The sequence below is a fragment of the Suillus subaureus genome (genome assembly GCF_016647635.1).
Source record: "Suillus subaureus strain MN1 chromosome Unknown BJ212scaffold_552, whole genome shotgun sequence".
NCBI lineage: Eukaryota > Fungi > Basidiomycota > Agaricomycetes > Boletales > Suillaceae > Suillus > Suillus subaureus.
Genome location: NW_024539108.1, coordinates 1 through 11,125, shown reverse-complemented (window position 1 = coordinate 11,125; position 11,125 = coordinate 1). Strand labels below are relative to the sequence as shown.

The following is an 11,125-nucleotide window of genomic DNA, read 5'->3' as shown; positions in this document are numbered from 1 at the left end:
TAATAATAGATGGAGAACGCTGTTGCAAGCCTAGCCGTATACGTAGTACCTTCTCCGACAGTGCCTGCCAGTGTTATGTGGGGGTGGGTATTTTCGTTGGCGCCTACTTGTATGCTCGTAGTTAGAGCGCTGGCGTCGTTCTGTGCTCCAGTTCGTGCCTCGAAACCCTGAAATTGAAATTGTGGGACAGTCAGCGGTGAGTCACTCCATGTTTTGATGCCTCCCTAGGAGGGCCCTAGACTAGCATATCTACAGGAGTAACAGGACGTAAAACCAGAGCCAACCACGAGCGCCAAATCCGCTGGTGATATGACCCTTCGGCTATCCTTAGCGAAAAACGATCCACTCCAGACCACTTTCTCTTGCCCAGAGCATGCCATACACTACACCTCTGACACAGTTACACGTAATCGACCCTTCTGTGGGAGTAAAGCTACCACAACGATTTGGAAAAACGTTGTTGGACAATCTCTCCACGTGGGCATCATTGAGTGGCCAGCCAATCCCAATGACCGGACTGCAGTTTTTGTGGGGTCTAGGCCAATCGAGATGATAAGACGGGACTATATACATCGTAAGAGGCTTACTTAGTGAAACTAAACGTTCAGCGTTGACGGATTTCCAAGCAGTCCGGAGAAGTATCAAGGGATTCACGGTGAGTGGTATGAGTGGCAAATTCGTGAGTGTCGAGCGCAAGTGAGTGTCTATGTTGTTATGCAGCATGCGAACATCGGTCGATTACTGATCAATTGCATATGAACAGCTTGTGCCATTAAAGGTCGCTCGCTCACAGGCATGCATTGCCACTTTTGTCACCACGCTCACGCCAGCTCTGTTCAGGCGCAAGAAGTCTGCTGCGCTTCTTATACCACCAGAGGCTGTACCCATCTTGGATGATATTGTTGTCACCTTTATCTACTTCGAGAGTCGGTGGCGAGAGAGAGAGATAGCAAGATCTCGGTCGTGGGACCCAGGTTATACTGCTGGCGCAGCCCTCTAATGGACCTTGTGTTGATCAGATATTGTATATTTCTTATGGGCATCTAGTTGTGTATGACTATCAACCTGAGTGGAATACGGCTCTACTTTACAATGGACCGCGTAGATCTTGCAATGAAAACCGTCGATCTTATCTATTGTTGGACGGTCCGTAGGAGAAACCGACAAGCAATGGTGGACGAATTCCACATATCCCTCATGCACCTCCATTCCGCAACGAACTGGACTCACGCCATTGTGTCGCGCAGAAACCACGCGCAGAACATCGTCCAGCCACCAGTATGGTAACTTTCCGGAGAGCACCTCAACAGGCATCAGCTGGTGAAGTAAGAGTAATACATCAACTTAGCATACATGAAGCATGATGCACCCGAAAGAATAGATATCGATGTAACGGCTTAACTCGTTACCGAGCTCCTGCTCATTGCCGCTGATCAGTTCCGGGGCCGTCCAGCGCAAAGCACCACAATGATAGGACTGAAAAAGTTCGCCACACATGGATACGACTGAAGACAGGCCATAGTCTGCGAGACGGACGGTATGGCGATTATCAATGAGAACATTGTTCTAGAAGTTTAGCTGTTAGCGGGCTCCACTGGAATGACTTAGAATGGGCTAACGCTACTGAGATTGCCGTGAATTATGGTATTACTATGAACTGTTGATAAAATCGATGAGGTGTATTTTATTGGCGGGACATCTCCGTACTTACGAAAGCGGAGCCCAGCTGCGACATGAGATAGCTGGATGCGGGTAAGAAAAGCTTTTATTTTACGAACTGAGAAACGCACAAGCAAGAATTTCGCAGCGCTTGTGAGAGTTTGATTCATGGCACTTAGATAGCTGGTCAAGGATCCATTCTCCATCCAAGGCGATACCAAACAGGGAAGGCTAGAACCGAACCCAGTAGTAGTGCCGTAGATAGGCAGTAGATTTTCGTGGCGGAGAGATATCCAGCCCTGCACTTCCGCCAGGATGATCTGATAAGTCCAAGGATCAGCATTGAAAGTTTTTTCGGGATTTCCAAGGCTGACTTTCTGAGCCTCCTTAATGCTCCCTTTATCGTCATCTCGTACCTTGATGGACTTGACAGCGACCTGGACAAATATCAGTACTACAATATATATAAATTTGGTCGATTACCTTCTCATTTTTGAAAGCCTTGTTCCGCAAGATACACTGAAAAGTATTGCCAAGGCCCCCAGGAGGTATGGTAAAGTCTTGCACTATCTTCAGCGAACAGGTCGCAATAACAGCGCTAGGTTTCGAAAGGATACTGTAGGTCGTGCACGTGTGGGGGACACCGACAGAAAACCTACAAATGACCCGTAATTTCTTGTTCGATATTTGCGTCTCGTATTTTCATCTGTTTCAAAAAAATTTAGTCGTGTTTGTAGGGTACAAAATACATTTCTTACCGACTGTGCGCTGTTACGGCGGAAAAATTTCAAACTAAACTTGCGCGCAGAGCCTTTCCCTTTATCATGAATATCAGGTATGAAGCTGGACGACGTGGACGCTATGTATTGACCAGCATTAATAATGGGACTTGTCCCAGAAGCTTGTGTCAAATGAGATGTATTGACAGTAGTCTAAATGACTAGGAGTAAGCATTTCCATAGGAACTTGGACAGAGAGAATACATACTTTGTACTTGAAAGATGTCGTAGCTTCATCTCGATTAGAACATTCAGTCGATCGATTCATAGCCAACACTTTTTGATCTCCAGAATTGCGTTAGCCGACTGTCAAGGACACACTTTGATGAATACCTTTCGACTGCAATTCTGTTTTAAGAAACTTAAGAATGTCACATGTGGACGGTCGAGCACCAGGTTGTAAGAAACATCGTTGGATTAGTTGCCAGTGTTCATCTAAGACTGGTCCACAGGCAGGCCTCTGTTGTGTGTGTCCATCTGCCACTTTGACGATGATAGATCTCCAATGTTTGACATCAGCCCAGGGCTCAGTTCCCGAAAGGACCTATGATAACAAATTGTTGCTATTAGCACTTCGAGTAGCTACACACATATTGAAGTGACAAGTCATACTTTAAGTGCGAGACAGCCAAATGAGTAGACATCACTTCGAATGTCTGGTTGGATAGATGTGTCAGAGTCTGTCAAAACCAGAAGCTCGGGAGCGCTGTAGCGAATTGCTCCTGGTTGAGCACAAGACCGTTCAAGATATGAGAAGCCCGTGACATCCCCAAGCATGGATGACAAGCCAAAGTCTATGAGGACAGCCCTTTTGTCGTTGTTCAGGAGCACGTTGTTCTGCAAGTAAGTGATGAGATACTGACAAATCTCTCCAAGATGACCTGTCTTACTGGGGTTAAGTCGCCGTGAACCACTGGGATACCATGCACTGCATCAAAGATGAATGCGCGTATGAGCAAGACATAAACACCTGAGGCGTCGAATACACACGATAATGGAGACCCATTGTAACATCTTGAAGCTAATTATCAAACTATCGGTAAAATAGGTGGGTGTATTATCATGCAAAAATGCTCACTAGGCGGAGGCGATCAGACAGAACAATACCTTCATGTTTCTGGAGATAAGCTGCCAGTGAACCATTTTCGTACCAAGGCGAGACCATAGATATAGAAGGGCTAAAACCTCTGGCTATGCCTAGCAGCGGCGAGATATTCGTATGAACAAGTCTCTTCCATGTTCCAAGTTCACGTCGCAGCGCCTTAGAATCCGATAAGTGAAGAAGTCGGCAATGTGACGTTTCAGACTACCTTTTCCTGTGATGCATCGACCTCACCAGGTTGAAACCTGATCGCTTTGACTGCAACCTGGAAATATTTGAGATGTATGCTGATCGTCAATGCGAGCAATCGTACCACATCCTGCATTGCACCAGTTTGTAGCGTGCAGCGCCAGATGTCGCCAAACCCTCCTCCAGCTGAATAAAAAGGACTGGTACGTGTGATACGATCTGTGAGGTCGACAAGGTCGCTGGTCGACTGCTTGGACAGGTACATTAGTACCAGGGTAGGAGATTTGATGAGTGTGGGGGTCGAAAGGTCCAGCGCCAAGATACACACCAAACCTGATTCTATAATTCGCATAGGGCAGTTTAAATAGATGTAACACACCTCGTGTTCGCAGGCTGGATTACGAATCTCGAAGAGAGTTATCATACCTGGTATTGCCACGGCTTTCTCAATATTTATGGTTTCACAGACCTGTCCTGCTAGCCGTGCCTGCGTTAGTACGCCCCACTTTGCCACTGTTATTGCCCACTAACGGAAAGAGTGAAAAAACGGAGAGGAAACCGAATTCCACCAAAAAGATGTTCATAGGTTTGGTAATTCAAGGATAACATAACTTGGATTTAGAATTCGCTAGCAGAGTTGCGTAGACGCTATGCTACAAGGATCAGTCATTTGACTCATTTAATACCTGCCACGGATGCTCGAGTGGCGTAGCCACAGAAAATCCTCAATGTCGATGATCACAAATCTAACTAGCCAGGGCCCCAGTGGAAGATGAAGATGGATTCGAGCCCTTGCTAAGTTAAATTTTTAGAGATAGCTGACACTGAATTCTATACTCCGCGAAGCAGAAGACAAAGTAGCTTGCAATGTTTTCGTGTGCCAGTGGGGCCCCACGCTGACTTAATGTAACAATCTTCCACAGCAGTTCCGAACTGAGAATTGAAGGGGGAAAAGTTATCCTGATCAAACGAATTTAGGCAATAAGCCAAACATCAACAATCAATCTTATCTCTAATGAGTCCATCGCGTCTGGACTCTGCCAGTGCTACCAAATCTTCCGGGGTCTGGAGGAGTCTCTTGCGACGAAGTTCCAGAACTTCAAATGTCGCTGTCCCGCGTTCTTTTACTATGTGCTTGGAACAGTTTGCTAACAAGTCTTAGGACCAAATTTCAAAGGAAGAAGAAGGATCATGTGTAAGTTACTGCCTTCTCGATCTCATAGATCACTTAATATCGCCAAGAAATACTTTTCCGATGCACGACCTCACTTCGAAGATTCGGAGATTAAGATGGATTAGCGGAACTTCATCTGCAAATGTGTACGAGGCTGTATATTCTACCGCCACAACCTCTAAACAGGTCTGTGGTGGACGTTCTACCCCGTCTAGTATGTCCTAATAAAAACAGGTCGCTGTGAAGTCGTTGAGGATAGAGAATTTTGGAAACATGGGGTCCAAAGGCCAGGTTTGTAATGTTTCGAGGTGATTTCATAGATCATTCACGTTAATACTATATTTCTAGGAGTTATTAATCCGAGCTACTACCTGGATGGTTTTGCAACACGATAATATTCTTACTCCAATAGGATTTGCTGATGGATTTGGACCACTTCCATCGATTGTGTACGATTGGATGCCGGGCGGGACATTGTCCTCGTACCTCGAAGAAAACTCTGACAGTCTAAGTATTCTGCAAAGGTTTTACCTGGCAAGTCTTGTCCACTCTTTCTGTTTGAATACGTCTAATTTGGTAAAGTAGATCAAGCAAATAGCGGCTGGACTCTGTTACCGTGAGCACTACGGGATTTCACTTCTGACATACATTCTGACTCGAGTTTCTGAAAAATCAATGTAGTGCACTACAAGAATGTCATTCATGGCAATCTACATGGAGTGAGCCACCTTTATTTGTTACCAGTATAATTCTGTATCTTATTGCGATGCATTTAGAACAACGTCTTGATTGATGCCATGGGTGTTGCATATCTTGCAGATTACGATGTCAGTGCGGTACACCGAGGGCAACATATTCCCCCATCTGTGAGATGGGCAGCGCCAGAACGCTTCGACAGCCAAAACATGGTCACGCCCACGACCAAGAGTGATATTTACTCTCTTGGAAGTGTCACATATCAGGTCCGTTGCGCCTATGATATTATATGCATCGCTTGAAAATCTTGCAGATCCTCACTGGCCGCGAGCCCTATTATGAGGTCAGAAGCAAATCCAAGGTTTCCATCGAAATATTGAACGGAAATAAACCCTCGCGACCGCATGATATTCACATCGCGGATCATCACTGGTTATTCATGCAAAGATGCTGGTCCGTCCCAGAAAACCGCCCATCTGCCGCTGAAGTGCTACACTTTTCTCAGATAGAAGTAGAGCTCCTCATCACATAGGCCTATGTCAGGAACTCGCATCTACCTGCTCATCCCTTTACTTGTACTCTTGCACTCATCTCTAAATTCTTATTACTACGGACTTCATGGGGTCATGGCCACCGGCGTTGTTTCTCTGACAGCACGGGGCCCCATTATTCTGGATATCGTACATGTCACATTTTATCAGTTTTTCGTAGATATGTATGATTCGAGAATCTTTCGGCACCCATAACTATCCGTATCAATTTTATGCCTCCCTCTGTTCTTCGTTAATCGCGCAAAAAGCGAGCGCTCTGCTCGCTCTATATCTACACCAGGGTGAACAATGTTTCGAAAACATACAATCAGTACGAAATCCCAGTGAAAATCGACAAGAAACAGGCAGGTACGTGTCGATATAAATTGAAGAAAATAGAACCTGCTGATTTTATCGTCGTGTTTCGAGGTTTTTCAGAAAAAAACGGCACTTTTCAAGACGATACAAGATAGAAGTCGTAGGGAAATGTAGATCTTTAGATAGGTCACTCGTCCCAATGTATGCATTGAAAATGATTTGATTTGACCTAGAAAATGGTACCGATGTAGTAGTGCCGAAGTGATGAACCAAGGACTGTGATACGCGTGATGATGATGTGCTACTACAAGAACCGACTTGGTTGTCTACATGTCTGACTAAGCTCTGGAGATCTCCGCAGAGCTAGGTCTCTGGTTCATGCCTTGGGACCCCTAGTCCACCGATACAGATCCAATCCTATGGAATGAATTGTAAGTGTGTATCACGGTGAATTGCTGGTATCTGGGAGGTGTTACAATAATACTAGTTGGGCCGCTGCCCCCCCGTCCCGCCCCCTCGCGCCTTATCTACCATCTCGACGTCGATATTATCGTGCACTGGGATACCACCACTAGTCATTGCGCTCATTCCCGCTGTCCTTGCCTTGGAGGATCGAAAAAGAGCCAACCTGTAGAAGAATCCAGTTAGTACAGTGGCTCATAAACCTGGTGGGCATGATGGTACTCACCTGCGCCATGACCTTTCGTTTATATTCCTAGTGCATAGATCATAAGAGTGAATAAATACTAGCACGTACCTCCTGTGCTCATGGTATTGCTGCGCCCGCTCCTGCCCGGCATCCCTCCTTGTCACTGGCGCCGCTCACCTCAATAGGTCCAGCTGAGTTGGGCTATAAAAAAACCATTGTTATTGTGAGGATAGACTATGGATGCACTTGAAGAGCATGTCTGGTGAATAATGTATCACGGCTATGCGATGATCAGTGTGTTTTGTCTCATCCAAGTTCGCGTTGGACTAGGGGTCCCAAAGCATGAACCAGAGACCTAGCTCTGCGGAGATCTCCAGAGCTTAGTCAGACATGTAGACAACCAAGTCGGTTCTTGTAGTAGCACATCATCATCATGCTTATCAGAGTCCTTGGTTCATCACTTCGGCACTACTACATTGTGGTGAACAGATCAGATTTGAACAAACCCAGCTTAGCTTTAGCGTTTAGCAGTCGCAGCTTGCAGTCACAGCTTAGCCATTGGATTAGAAAATAGAGAACTTCGATCCAGAACATCGAACAAGCTATTTGCAGAAACAAGCAACCTTATTACATCGAAAGACAACCAAAACCAGAAATCATTATAGAAACAATAACAAAAAGGCTACATGTATCCTGTTTTTTTTTACATGAACACCTGATGCAAGATACTGAAAAGTTACTAAGACCTAGAACAGCAGCAGGGAAAGCAGTAACCAATGTGTGGTCAAAAACGAATTGGGAAGACTGGACAGCAGAGACAGCAGTCACATCCTCCCAACTAGATGCACCTGGCATGTCCTCACAAAACACAACAACTCCCTCCAGTGAGTCATTGCTTAGCAGCCTCAAGGACAACGAGAGAGACAATAATGTCCCATTCCCAGAACTAGAAGTCCTGGAGCTAGATTTAGAGATACCTTGGCCTGAATTCAAGCCCAGACCTTGTCACTTGAAAACAGGACCAGCAGCACCAGACTATGAACTCGACAAATTCTTCGAGCTCACATTCAACACACATCCAAAGGTCATCATGCCCATGGAAACTCCTCAAATATTTCATGGTGATGGATGGCCATCTGAAAACCCGGCCAACTTCTTGAAATTGTTCAATCGAGTGATGAGACAACAGTCTGTAACTGCAAATGGAGACAAACTAGAAGTGTTTGGAGATTATTTGGGCACCAGTTTGCAGGCAGAGGCTTGGTTCCAAGTGCTACCAACCATGAATAGAGCCACATGGATCGTGTTTGTCACAGCATTTGAAGCATGCTGGCCACCAGTTAAAATTGTGGAGAAGACAAAAGCAGAATATGAGAAAGAGTTGTTAGATCACAAGTTACAGCACATGGAGGTCAGGAAGAAGACAATGTTGTATGACTGCGAATGCTGGATGCACATAGCATGGGCCATGAAGACATTACAGCTGGCCACAAGTGTGGGGATTGCACAGAGCACCTCGATGATCTGGCAAGTGCGCAGCACATTGCCAGACATAGTCAAGGACTTGCTTAAGGATGAAGAATACATGAATTGGACAGAATTCGCAAAGGCAGTCACAGAACTTAAAGGGAGCAGATTAGTAGAGAAACAAGAACAACACAATCAACAAATGCAAGAATTAAATGCCCTGAAAACAGACCTTGCATGCATTTGTCAACGAACACTGATACCCAACCCCGTCGATGCACTTCAGAATCAACTCAATCAGATGTCAATCAACATGACAAACTCACCGATAATGCCTCCAAGCAATAACAGATACACAAGAGCACCTGCAAATCAAAATTGTCAGAGCACGCAGTCCACCTACAGCCGTCAGCCAAGCAACATCACAGCCCCACAACAGCCAGTAGTAGTAATGGACAAACTGAAAGCAAGCGTCAAATGCTTAATCGCGGCCTTTCCACACCATCCAGACACTCCTGCGGGTAATGCAGCCCACACAATGCAAATTGCACAATGGAATATGAAGTGGGGAGAGAACATGAGAGTTACACATGAAACAGGTTACCCACTGAAGCCAGGAATGGCGACCATATGTTCAGGGGAATTTTTTGCATGTGGAACGCATGGACATAACAGTTGCAGTTGCATACTCCCTCCAGGAGATGCAGCACGCTTAGAGAGGAAAGAAGCAGCATGGAGAGCAGTTTCAAGTCAAGTCCTAGGCACATTCAACCATTTCTCAGCAACTCCCATATCGCTCATCATGAATGACAGATACGAGACAATGTCAGCATGGATCGAAGAAGTATCAGAGCAGCAGGGAAAAGTGGATGGGTCAGCGTAAGACAGCAGAATACATCGACCCATAGTCTTAGGAAAGAACAAGCAGGTGTCAAGGTCCTCGCATGTGGAGAGGCAAGGTGTGAGGACAAACACAGGACCAATAGCCCCAAACTCTCAGCAGAACATGTAGCTACAAACAACTCATGTAGTAGTGAGCCCTGTGACACAATCAAAATCAGTGACCTATACTTGATTGGACATCAACAAGTCACGAAAACTCAGCTAGAGAATGGGGAAGCAGTCCCATTCATACACAGGATAGAATTGGATGGTCCCAAAGGAGAGGTGGTTAGGATTTGAGCATTATTCGATGATGGAGCCATGGTTAGCGCAATGTGCACATTGATCTTCCAAAAAGTCAAGCATCAACTACACAACTTGATGCAATCAAACAAACACCTACAAATGGCAGATGGAAGCATTGTCAAATCAATAGCGAAATGGACAGGAATAATCAAAATCAAAGGAATAAAGACACAAAGCACATTCAAAGTCTTTGACAGCGGAAAAAGTTGGGGCTTCTTGCTTGGAAAACCAACTCTACACGCATTTGCAGCAATTCATGATTATAAAACGGACACAATCACCATTTTAGACGAAGAAAAAACAACATTAGACAACCAAATAGCAGATCAGAGAATGATACAGCACGGAGATAGCATCAATTTGGCATTAGATGAGAAACAACAATGCATGAGAACCAAGACAGATGAATGAAGGTATGAAGACCCAAGGAACATCATGATGGGAGAGTGGAGACCAACAGTACGATATGCTGAATGGAAGGAAGCAAAGAGAAAGCAGTGGACACAAGAAGAAAGAGAGAAAAGATGAGAATGAGAAAACACAGTGGGGAGCGAGATGCCCCCCTCAAGGGAAGTCAAATCAGTCATTGGAACAGCATCACAACAAAGATTTGACATAGACAACCCTGCAGAACATTCAGCACACATCAATATGTTAATAGACCAAGAAATAGAAGAAGAAACAGATGGGCAATTGCTGGGAGAGATACCAGAACTACAACCAACAGGGAGCAATGTGTCAATATACACACAACAAATGGACCCATTCAAGCCAGCAAGAGTCAAGGAGATTCTGCACCAAGTAACAATAGGAACTGACTTGTCGAAGGATGAACAAGAAGAATTGAAGCAATTCATAATGGACAATGCAGACTGCTTCACATTAATGTTAAAGGAAGTAATGCCCATTCCAGGCACGGAACTAAACCTGAACATCCCAGAGAATGCGGCATTCAACCTTAGAATGCATCAAAGACCATTGATGCCAGAACAATCAAAATTCTATAATGAACAAGCTAATGAGATGCTAACAGCAGGAATTATAGAATGAGCACCTCCAGAGTTAATCTGATGCACAGCAACAACAGTCATTGCCCAGAGAGCACATGAGGTGGGTGGTCTATCATGGGATGAACTGAAACAGAGAGTCAACGATCAACATCAAGCAGCAGGAAGACCCCCAGCATTCGAATTACCTCCACAAGAAGTAGACACTCCAATAGCTGACAAAACCACAGATAAAGGCCCAAAGAAATAGCGCATATGCCAGAATTTTGCGCAGCTCAACAAGGTGACAGAAGTAGTGCCAATGCCACAAGGAGACATTCTGGCAAAACAACAGAGGTTAAGTGGACACAAGTATATATCAATATTT

General features: G+C 45.1%; 2 protein-coding genes across 2 annotated transcripts; both read left to right on the top strand.

Moving 5' to 3' along the window:
* Window positions 1–539: 539 nt before the first annotated feature.
* On the top strand, window positions 540–1,145 carry BJ212DRAFT_1418467 (uncharacterized protein; the record flags this gene model as incomplete). The annotated part of the gene is made up of 3 exons (XM_041337591.1): window positions 540–574; window positions 627–696; window positions 764–1,145. Coding segments are annotated over 3 exons (342 nt in total), but the record flags the coding sequence as incomplete, so codon positions are not given.
* Window positions 1,146–5,952: 4,807 nt separating this feature from the next.
* BJ212DRAFT_881221 (uncharacterized protein) lies at window positions 5,953–6,417 on the top strand. The gene is made up of 2 exons (XM_041344268.1): window positions 5,953–6,052; window positions 6,105–6,417. The coding sequence occupies exon 2, from the start codon at window positions 6,136–6,138 to the stop codon at window positions 6,343–6,345; it is 210 nt and encodes a 69-aa protein (XP_041184866.1). The 5' UTR covers window positions 5,953–6,052; window positions 6,105–6,135; the 3' UTR covers window positions 6,346–6,417.
* The last annotated feature ends 4,708 nt before the right edge of the window (window positions 6,418–11,125 follow it).

Coding starts and splice junctions, on each gene's coding strand:
- BJ212DRAFT_881221 (XM_041344268.1), top strand. CDS start 6,136: ATGTCAGGAACTCGCATCTACCTGCTCATCCCTTTACTTGTACTCTTG.